General features: G+C 33.7%; 1 protein-coding gene across 1 annotated transcript in view; it reads left to right on the forward strand.

Annotated features, from left to right (window-relative positions):
• LOC129229765 (KICSTOR subunit 2-like) overlaps positions 1 to 12,311 on the forward strand; it is a 111,147-nt gene that overhangs the window by 51,684 nt on the left and 47,152 nt on the right. The window contains exon 7 of the mRNA XM_054864137.1: positions 6,993 to 7,085. Within this exon, the coding sequence (XP_054720112.1) occupies positions 6,993 to 7,085 (93 nt within the window). The remainder of the gene's footprint in view (positions 1 to 6,992; positions 7,086 to 12,311) is intronic.

Here is a 12,311-nt window from a genome sequence, read left to right on the forward strand (position 1 = left end):
ATCGATTCATTTTGTAAATTAGTGAACGGTCCCCCTCGTCACTAACTATCATAGAAATCTTGAAGAAAGGTAATCTCTTGAAAAAAAAAAGTTCAAATTTGGAAAAATTCATCAAATCTTGAATAAACCTGTAGAAAAAGTTCAATTATCTTGCAAAAAATTCTTCCTAATCTTCTTTTAAATCTTGACACTTGAAAAAGGAATTAAATTTCCGATAATCTGACTTCAGACAACAGCATTATATTTCATCTCGTATTTGACTAACTCTATAATCTGGGCTACCATAACCATTGATGGGCTATAATTCTCCAGCATAAAGCAAGAAAGAGAATAGCCCAAGTTTTGCAAAGAATAATGATAATTCAAAGCTATTAAATTAGCAAAGTGTAATATGCGATTGGAGTAGTCGAACTATTAAATAGAAATTTATCTTCTGCTGCATGAAGAATCTTATATTAAGTGACGAAAAGTCATTCTTTAAAAATATCAACGATTTATTAAACAATTAACAATTGTAAAAGATAAAATGAGAAAATAATAAAGTAACTTGAAGAATCAATAACTCAAAGCCATACACAAAATTAAAGTATAATCATGAACTTTGTAGACCTATTATATCTATTTACTAATTCTATTAAGTATTACCAAATATTCCATTGAAGAGGTTTTCATGATCTCTATTCATAGATCTCTAATAGTAACATTTCAATAATGCATCACGAACACTAAGTTCGGCGAGTTCTAGTAGAATCTATTAGATCATATCTAACTACCAATCAGAAAACTAACTTCCTATTAATCCATTCCAAAAACTGTGAATGGCTATCTCGATGGCTGAAAAGCCAAGAGCCGAAAACCCCAACTGCAAACCTGCAAGTTGGCAAACTAAAACATCTATCGTAGATGCGAGAAGTGAAAAAGAGAGAGAGTCATATCACACGAGCGTATAAATACTGCTTTCCCAATTAGCATAACGCGTCATCTCAAGTTCGACACGTGCGGAAAAGACGTGTGCAAAAAGCTTCTAGAATGCCTGAGAACAAGTGACGTCATCTGACCTTCAATTCGCCGGGAAGCGAAAACAGATTCACTCATTGTTTACGTTTTCATTTGAAGTTGAAGTACGCGGGAAGAATCGCTTGTCAAAGCGAAAAGGATATTACAACGCGAACAACGCTAACATGCATAGTAAGTTTACAATTAAATAGCTTTAGTTTGTAAATGATGAGATACATATAATTAAATAATAACATTGTACTTAGGATAAACTTAGTGTTTATCAGACAAATTATATGAAACTGTACGCATATGAATACGGCACATATTAATTGAAAGCGAAAAATAGCACTTTTTTATTGGTTTGCTTATTTTCTAAATTAATGGATTTTTCACAAACAATACATAATGAATTGAAAATATATGAAATACGTGTATGGATATCCGTGCTTTGCAGTAATTTGTTAGCTGAAAATTTTTTTGCAATTAATTTAAGCAAGACTTTTAATGAGCTTAGTCCCCGCGCAACATGCGCATTCGCTATGGCAAATTTGGGATATCCGCGATTTGACATCGAGTAAAGTTGTATAGATCTTCTGACACATTCAAATTTAAAATATTTAATGGCTTAGTTTTTTTTTTTTTTTTTTTTTGCTTGGTGATAACATGCATTATTTCGTTTTTTAAATGAACTTTTAAACAAAACTAGGTATTAAACAAGACAAAGACTTCTATCAAGAGAAAGATAAATCACCAAACAATTCAAATTATCCCATAAAACATAAAATAATCCACGATTTAAGAAAAAATGTAATTAAACAAAAAGTGAAAAACTAGATTAAAATAGCCCTCAAGCTGTAAAACATTTAAAGAAACCTTAATGAAAATGTTGAATAATCTGTCAAATAAAGAAACTATAATAGAATTTATTGCAAAGATGTAAAATACTCGAAAGCAATATATTTTAAAATATAGTATTTTATTATCCAAGAAATTTTCTTTGCAATAGAGGTGAAGTGGTTGCTTGGTGAGCAAAAAGCTTCCCCCCAAACAAGATAAACAATTTAAAAGATCTATCCATATTTCTGAGGAATTGAAGGTGGGAGGAGGTTCTGATGGAAGTAGCTGTGATGAAAAAGGAGAAGAGGGAGGATGATAGTTTGACAGATACTTGGTAGGCAAACTAGATATCATAGCTTTTTATGGCTGAGGGTTTTTTTGTTTAGGATGCAGGTTTTCTTTTTTGTGCAGAAAAGTTATAGGTTTTCTTGGCGGGGAAATTTTTACAACAGGGTTGTTTTTGATGAGATTAAAAGTGCTTTCTGTTCTGGCGATTTGCTGCTAAATAAAATTTTGAATTTTCAGATCTACCTTTACGTAAAAAGATTCCTTAAAAACCCTCATTTTTTCAAATGTCTCTAAAATCTGTTCAATGAAAAATTGGAAGCTCTCCTTTTCAGGGTATGAAGTGGAAGTCTCCTTTTCAGAGTATGTGTTATCAGTGTTACTAATAAACTAATTTTTTTTAAATTTGCATTTTTGAGAAAAATTAGAAAAGGGATTTTTTTTTCAAAAGACTGTGGAAGGAAAACTGAAACACATTTAAATGTTTTAAACAAGAAAAAAAATCTTTTAAATAAAATAAACCGCAAAAACATATGTTGTATCATTCCCGAGATAGTGTACTTAAAAGTTTTTGTCGAAAATCGGAAATGAGAAATGATGACGGCTCAAGAAATTGTTTTGGGGACAAAACCAAAAAACACGTATTTCTTACTTTTTCATGAATTTTAACTAGGCCTGGGCAATATACCGATATACCTTCATATATCGATATATATCTTCTATTGTGATAGCAATATTTAGATTTCTATGCCTCCGATATATTGTTTGAAAAGAAAATATGGAACTTAATTACGGAGAAATTAAAATACTGACGTAAAAATATATAATCTTTCATAGCTTTGTATGATGGGTGAGTGTTTGAAATTTCAAGATATTATCTGCATTCTTCAAACAGTTATTTAATTTTGAATTACAGTAAAAGGGAAAAATTAACAAAGCCGTCGAAGGTAAATGTGGGCCACTTTGTCAGTTTGGTCCCCCTATAAAGTTTTCAAAACGTATATTATTACAATTCAGAGCAGGGCCCTTCCAAGGACCACGCCCCTAGTTTCTGACAAAGCTGACATGGCCCCTCTTGGACCCCTAAAAGTGAATGTGTATTAGCTAAGAAAGCATCTTAATGCAACAATTAATAATTAACCAATTGAGGTATCAACACGATTCACAGTTCAAATTAAACATAAACCATTGACATTGTGCTGAATAAAATGTTTAAGAAAAATACTGAACAAAATTATTTTTATTTAAAAAAAATCAAAAATCAAAAAATCCTAATGGGATTACTTTTGCAGCACATTTATCTCACTAGAGGGAGCGCAACTCATCTCTTTCAGTTCTGAATCCATATAAATTTAATTCTGAAATTAAAAGGAAGAATATTAACTCTTTAAACTTCTTTTAAAATTTATTATTAGTATTTTACTTAATGTTACTCAACTAAGAAATAAAAAGTTTTAAGGCAAGTTATAAAAAGTTTTGGCTATTAAATGACCAAAAATAAACTATTTAAGACCTCAACACGAAATATACTCCAAAGTATATTCAAATTATTGAGAGTGCTCAAATTGAAAGATTTAAACAAAATATTGAATTGAAAATTTAAAACTTTTTCCTTGCGAAACCCTTTTACAAATACAAATACAAATACAAATGTGACAACCAGCAACAGGCACTGGGCCCAGCTAGGCTGGTCCTAGTCAATTAATTAGTCCCCAATGAAGATCAATGGCCCTCTTAAAGCTATCCACTCCCTTGCTCATTACTGCCTCTTCCGGTAAGCTATTCCAAGTGCCCACAACCCTGCTAAAGTAGTAGTTTTTCCTGATTTCCAAGTTAGCCTGAGATTTAAATAGCTTAAAACAATGACCCCTTGTCCTGCTTTCCCCGCAAAAATTTAATCCATTTACATCTTTCATTTTGATAAATTTAAATAACTGAATCATGTCCCCTCTGACTCTCCTTTGCTCCAGGCTATACATGTTAAGCCTATTAAGTCTGGTATCATAATCTAAATCTGAGAGTCCCCTTACTAATTTAGTTACCCTTCTTTGAACCCTTTCCAATACAAAAATATCTTTCTTCAGATAAGGCGACCAAAACTGAACAGCATACTCCAAATGAGGTCTTACTAAACTCCTATATAAAGGCAGAAGAACTTTCTTAGATTTGTTTGAAATAGAGCTATTGATGAACCCAAGCATTTTGTTGGCTTTGTTACTAGCAATACTGCACTGTTGACTAAACTTGAAGTCCTGATTTATAAAGACACCCAGATCCATAACATTTTCTGCCTGATTTATGACTGAACCCTGTAAACGATATCTCATACGCTTATTTCCATGACCTAAGTGTAGCACTTGACATTTCCCTACGTTAACTGCCATACCCCATTTATCTGCCCACTTAGTAATATGATCTAAATCCTCTTGCAGCTGTTTTACTTGTTCTTCATTTTCGACAATCCCCATAACTTTTACATCGTCAGCAAAACAATTCATGCTTCCAGAAATATTTTCATTGATGTCATTCATAAATATAATAAACAAAAGAGGCCCTAAAACTGATCCCTGAGGAACCCCACTTAAAACATCACTCCAATTAGAATGATTTCCTCTCACAACTACTCTTTGCTTCCTACCAGTAAGCCAATTTCTAACCCAAAGTAAAGTTTTTCCTCCTATTCCAATGTCAGCTAACTTGCTGAGAAGAGCAACATGCGGTACCTTGTCAAAAGCTTTTTGAAAATCAATATAAACAACATCCACACATTTTTTGTTATCTAAAGCTGAGGTAACCTTGTCGTAGAAATGCAATAAATTAGTAGTACAGGATTTACCTTTCCTGAAACCATACTGCAAACTAGTCAACAGACTATTAGTCTCTAAGAACATCATGATCTTAATTTTGATCAAAGTTTCGAAAATCTTACAAATCACCGAAGTCAAACTTACAGGTCTATAATTCCCAGAAATATATCCCCCCCCCATTTTGTCATGCATTGAGCTATACCATTTGCATGCCCTCCCCCCCCCCTCCAGGAAAGTTTTGAATTAGAGAAACAATTGTATTTATTATATTTGGAAATGTTTTTTGTTGTTTTTCGATATAATATGCACTGAATTATAACCTTTGCACCCCCTCCCCCCCCCCTGCCGGAAAATTTCAAATTCTTGAATATATCGATATATCAAAAACATCAATATTTGGTGAGCGATATATTGTGGTATTAAAATTCCGATATAGCTCAGTCCTAATTTTAACATTTGTTGAATTCAAATAAATCTGAGACCATGAAGGTTAATTGGGTACCCTGGTTGAATTGACATGGATTCTACCTATAAAATTGAAATTACTGAAAATGTTGTAGTATTTATCCTGCTCTGAAAAGACAATTAGTATTGGATTTATAGTCAATTCTGCAGGATAGAAAAAATTGTTAAGCGAGTCGATATATGTAGAGTAAAGACAAGGGTGTCCTCACTAGAACTAGTTTACTGTACAATATAAATCATTGCCCACTTTGCTGCCAGGGGCATTGCCCTGGCTGATCCTTTCCTCTTCCTTTTCCAGAATTCTCTTCAATTTGTAGTATAGTAAACAAGTAAAAACGACAATTCTGGTTTTTAGGAGCTCAACTTTTCATTTGACCTTGATTTGCAATTGCAGTCTCTGTGTACCTACCATTAAACTGTTACGCTCACCATCATAGGTACAGGAGCCCTTGCTGTAGTATTAACCATTTAACTGGTTCACAACGATGTGCCAAGTATTTGCTGTTGAGTACAGGGTGGTACAAGAGAGACTTCCACTGTATATGAAATCCTGGAGCAACTAAATCAAAAATTCAGACATTGTTCTTTGTAGGTTTGCACTGGAGTTTCTGATAGTTTTGAACAATGCGGATCTCATGATTATGGTTACAGTGAATGAATTTTAAATCTTTTAAATAGCAACACCTTTTTTTCCCCCACAAATTGGCCCACATATTGAAAAATTAAAATGATATGGAACAATTAGCATATGACAAATTGTCAGCATAAAATGCCAACACACAAAAGGGAGAGCATTGATGCACTTTGTATATTAGACAGTAGTAAAAGCAGCAATCACAAAGCACCATGGGCAAAGCAATGTTTGTGGAAAAACCCTTTCTTGTGTTGTCATTAGGCCTTAATAATGCTCTATCAAATACTGTATGCCAGCTGCTTTCACCATACACCAATTGTTTCAACTCCATTTGTAGTTCTTAAATTCTCTGGGTGATATTCTCTAGGAAAAATGATATTGTCATTCAAAAATTATGAGATACCCATGGGTGCCCATATGCAAAATTTTAAGGGGGGGCGCGACTCAGAAATTTTCTCTATGTTTTAGCTGAACATTTTGCCCATGGAAACTGAATTCAGTACTGATTAGAGGTATTAAAATTTGACATTTTTACTAACTTATTCATTAATGTCTGGAAAAGTATTTTTTTACATTTTTGCAAAGATTAAAAAAAAGGACTAAAAGCAAGGAAGCTTTCATTTTTAGGGGAGGCTTGAGCCCCCATTTGCCCCCCTATATGGGGGCCCTTGGAAATACCTGCACTGTAACTGTAACTGTGAACTTTGTATTCAAAATCATCACTATCTTCCAGCACATACTTTCCACAAAGCATATCTGAAATTTTGGTTTGATTGATAGAGAGAATAGTCTGTTATAGTCTCATATGTAAGGGAAGTTTCTTTTTGATCACCCTGGTATATTAGTAAAAAGGAGTTAATATATATTTGTACCTGGAGGTAAAGGGGTTTGTTTATTTAAAGCAATTTATTATTTTAATTATTTTTTCTTAATTCATTTATAATTTTTTCGTTTTCTACTTACAGATAAAGAAATTTTCATCAACCTCTTTCAGAACACCTACTGTCCCACCCATTTACAACTGGCTTAAAACATTAAAATCAGCTCTTGTCTCAAAGGTAAGTTTAAAGATTATCGAAAGTTACTTCAATGCATAAAACAAATATCTGGCATTTCAGCAAAAGTCATTAAGTCCACAAAAAATTAAGGAATCTGCAATTAATTAGTCTTTCCAGTTATTTTATGATATAAAGCAATTATATAATTTAAAAGTTTCATGAATAAACTTACTGTAAATGTTAGTGGCATTAAAATATATTTTGGCTATTTTTCATGGCGGTTCGAAAGTTGAAATGAACAGTTTTTGGGCTTGTGACTTTTGCCTGAATACTGAAGATATGATGTTTGCAGCAGAGAAATTAAGTATTTGTACGTATACATTGACTAATTCCGTAAAAATCAACAAACCAGACAGGAAAGTTGAGACTTAGCTTTTACTTTTCAAAATGTTGGCATTTTATCCCTAATTTGTGCAAAACACATCTCTCTAAATTCCATTATAATATTTAAGTTTTTCATGAAAGCAACTAGAAAATTGCAAATGCTAGAGATCATACAGATAAAAAAAAATATTTAGATATACAGTCGGTTCCGGATAATAGGACCACATTGGGACGGGACCATTTTGGTCCTAATAACTGGCTGGTCCGATTAAGCGAAGTTACCTCAGTGGTGAAACCAAACATGCTACACATTATATTTTAAAATTGTAATATGCATACTGTTTTAAAACAGCATTCAAGCAAGTAATAACGCTGTGTATAAAATTTATTCATTGAAAAAAAATTAAAACAAGTTAACCTAACATTCATCAGTAGATGAACAATACCATAATACACATGAATTATACATTTTTCAAAATCCTACCAAATGTCAATCAGCGGTGTAAAAATTTATCCAATGTAATTTGTCGCATTCTTTTGACGGACTGCACTTGAACAAAATCAGCACAAATGCCTAACGCATCCATGGGACTGCCTTCATTTTCATCTTGCATGAAATAGTGACGCAAAGTTTCAACACATCTCCTTGCATCTTGGGTTGTTACTTTCTCCAGCGTGTTAGACACATCATCGTTGCTTTCCTGGTTTTCCGTTTCTGTTACGTGTTTTGATGCTATTCGATCAACAATTACTGCTTCGTAATCTTCATTTTCATCGGAGCATTGAAGTTCGCTGTTGATATTTAAAAAACTCTTCGCAATTTTCGACATGTTGAAGTCCCAAATTTTCTGCAATGTTTTCACATTCAATGTCAACGCTCATCCCCAAACTCTTAAAACCACAGTGAGAAAAACAGTTTTGAATGGTCTCAGGCTTCATTTTTTTCCAGCTAGCAGCCACAAATGTGATAGCTTGTAGAATGTTGACCTTAGTACAGATTTCTCTGGATGTTGACGATGAGCTCAGCAAACCGTCTTCAATAGCTTCAAGGATGTGATTAACTAATTTTGCACGATAGAAGGTCTTCATATTTTTAATTATTCCCATGTCCATAGGCTGAAGTAAAGCTGTGGTCCTAGGAGGAAGAAATTCTAGTTTGATGTTCTTCAAGCAACCCAAATGGGAATACCGATATACAACTGGCAAACTGTCAATTTTGATTCTCTTAAAGCAGCAAGGATTGGAGCTTTTTTCCTATAACCAACAGCTTCTTGTCCATTCCTGATATGTTTGAACAGCGTAAGACAGTTACGCTATCCATTGCTGTTTTAGACCCAAATAGTGCTACATATTTGTAAGTTAAGGAGCCGTCCGGTGATGCACGATAATACAGCCCGGTTTCGTCGGCATTGTAGAGATCATCTGCTGAAATTTTTTCAAGAAGCTCGGGTACTTTTGTAGATTTTCATTCTTCAGCTCTAACACTGTCAGCACTTTCTTTCTCACCATGTGCTCTCTTGAATTTTATATCAAGTCTAACTATGTAACCGTCCGTAGCTTTGAAATCATTGTGACCCAGCTTTTTGGCGAGTTCTTCTGCTTTTCACTTTAACATTGGGCCACTTACTCGCACACTGCGTCCGGTAACAACGGCAAACCGTTCGTTAAGGGCTTCTTCGACTTCTAGATCTTTGCCTTCACGCTTCCGTTTTTGAGAAGATCCTCGTCGTTCTTCACGTAGTGCCCATTCTTCTCTCGGCTCTTTCTCCTGTTTCATTAATCGTACAATTGTTGTCTTACCTAAGCCGGTGATTTTCGCCAACTGATGCTGACTACTATTTGGCGGATTTTTCTTAATCTGATCTAAGAAATCAATTTTCTCAGTTAATGTTAAATCCCTACGTGACATTTTCACTACGTAAACAAACCCTTTTCTCCCCTTTAACAACGTGTTGAGAACCATACGGTTTCAGTTACGTAATTTTCGATTGATATCAATTCAACTCAATAAGCAGAAGGAAATAAAAATCAAAAGTGAAAAATTCTAAAAGTACTTAACAGTTACTAAAAATTCCAAAATAATAATATTACATGTTTTGCAATTATAGCATTTCATTGAAATATATTTCTTTATTATACGTGTAAACTAAAATGAAGAAATGAAAAATATCACTGAACTTTGACCTTTGCTGAAATAGTGCCGCCATTTGGCTGAAATTTGATAAAACAAATCTATTTGATAAATCACTGGACTTTATTGAAATTTACAAGAACTATTTTAATGAAATATTTACTAAGTTTGCTGACCAAATTCGCTCTAAACGCACAATTTCCAGGGGTGATTGTGTTCCGGTATTTTACCGGATTTTCGGTATTTACATCTTGATTTCCGGTATCTTCATCTTCGAAAATACCGGAACCATCCTATATTTTCAGAAAAACCCACTTTTGTAAAATTTAGGTCGATGTTTAATGAAACGCCGAAAGTCCAAATTGAAGCGTAAGCTACCGTCATGTTTTGCAATCTCTATGGTAATTATTGAAGAACAGCTGGGGTGAGAGATGGAATAAAGGCTAGATAAGAAGAAAAAGGAGCATTACTTGATATTTTCCCCCTTAATATTTTCTTTTCAAGATGTCTAATATCGTTTCTCTGTTGCATATCTTAATATGCAGATGATGTAACTAGGGTTGCCTATTCCCCCCGACTGCGATAGCACCCCTCAATTTTACCAAGCCCCCTTTTCCCTCAAGAATTGCCACCCACTAGTAAAAAGACTTAAATTCTTCTAAAGTAATTTCTCCAAAAGTTTCTGTGGTATAATCTGCTTCATGACCTCTCTCCTCCCGACACAAACACATGAAAATCCTTGCTGTAACCATATTATTAGATTAAATTGCTAAAATATTTATTCACCAAGATGGCCTATGGCTTTTCTCTGTTGTAGATGTTTATGTAATAGGTTTTACAGTCCCCCACCCCCATTAAATGTTGAATTTAACGACTTATATATATCGAAAATATCGATATTTGGAGAGCGATATATCGTGGCATTAAAATTCGGATATCGCCTAGCCCTATTGCGCAGTGATCATAATACATTCTGCCTCTTTTGCCCCAAACTTATTTAATTCTGAAATATTTATGCACTTTTAGAAAATGAATGTAATAAATGGTTAAGGATTTAGATACAATGGAGGAAAATAAAACATTCTTTGAAAAATTTTTAGAAATGAGAAAAATTAAAAGAATTTAATTCTCTCCATGTGCTCATAGACATGCAGTAAAACCTGTAAAGTTGACCACCCTTGTAAGTTGACCACCTGTCTATGTTGACCGCTTTTGTCAGGAACGGAATTAGTCCTATCTCATATAGTGAAGGAAAACCTCCGTAACTTGACCACCTCTCTATTTGACCACCTGTCTATCTTGACCACTAATGTACGCCAAATTTGGTTTGGAGTATTGTAAAAACCCTTTGTAAGTTGACCACTTGGTTTATTTTATTAAACATTCTTCAGCAAAATATTTTATTTTATTATTTATTCATTTATTATTATTATTATTTTTATATATAACTTCCCAAAAATGTTTTTAATGCTTTGATGACAGACTAGCATTATACTAACTAAACAGCAGCATAAAGCTTATGCTGCTCTTTATTCTCCAAACTTGTTTTTCATTTGTTGTTCTAAATAAGATAGCTTTTTGTACTCTGTTCAATAAAAATAGGTGTCAGTAGAAAAGTTCAAAGTCTTTTCTTTCGGTTGCAATATGTTGTGGCAACACATGAATTGTGCTAAAAAAAGCAGGCCCGGATCTATACGTTTTGGGCCCCCCTGCAGTAAAATGTGTGGGGCCCCTCCCTAGTGGCCAGCTGTGTCTATTTGTAAAGTGAATAAGTCTTAGTGCTAGTTTTTTTCGATTTCTTCAATTTCTAGGGCCGTTAGCCCCTTTAAGGACGCGGGCCCCTCACACCGCGGGTACGCAGATCTGGGCCTGCTAATGGGTAAAGTTACATGTTTCTGGCGCAAGGGATTAAGAGATAAAACAATTTAATTTTGCCTTTAAAAACTGGGAGAATTGCGCTTATTGCTCTTTGTACTATAAGTTGTACAAAAAAGGCTTGAAAAAGAAAGTTAGTTGAACTTGAGATTAATAAAAAGTATGAAATATTATATTAAAATTAATTGAAAATGGAGAAAGCCAGAGAAAATTAGCCGGTACATATGGAATTTCTAAAACTACAGTCTAATATAGTTAAAAACAAGGAAAAAATAACAAAATTATTTGAATAGTATTTTTAATTATTGTTTCACTTTCAATAATGTTGAACAATGAAAGTGAATTGAACAGAAAGAATAAAGGTGAATAACTCAAAAAATGAATACATGGTGCAAGAAATGACAAAAAATTTAAATAAAAAAAAATCATTACCGCCCTTTATAAGTTGACCACCTGTCTAAGTTGACCATCAAAGTACTGCACTGCGAGTGGTCAACTTACACAGTTTCACTGTATTAAGTCCAATTAAAACTTCGAGTTTTAGCTCCAACAAATAATTATGTATATAAATAATGTGTGCATACACGTAATGTGTATATGTATGCCCATCAAAACACTTTTTCTTCTTGGAAAAAAGTTCAGGTATTTTTTCATGGAGTCGCAATCACCCCTGAATTTCTAGTCTTCTCTCATTTCTTCTCATGTTTTTTGGTCCGATTAAGCGGATTTTTGGTCCCAATAAGCGAATTATTTTAGGCTTGTGTAATGGGAAATGATTTGGTTCTTTAGCATTTGGTCTGAATAAGCGGCTGGTCCTATTAACCGGTGGTCCCATTAAGCAGATTCCACTGTATTTTAGTCATTTTATTTTCAAATATGCCAATTTCATTTACCAG

The sequence above is a fragment of the Uloborus diversus genome, chromosome 9 (genome assembly GCF_026930045.1).
Source record: "Uloborus diversus isolate 005 chromosome 9, Udiv.v.3.1, whole genome shotgun sequence".
NCBI classification, from domain to species: Eukaryota; Metazoa; Arthropoda; class Arachnida; order Araneae; family Uloboridae; genus Uloborus; species Uloborus diversus.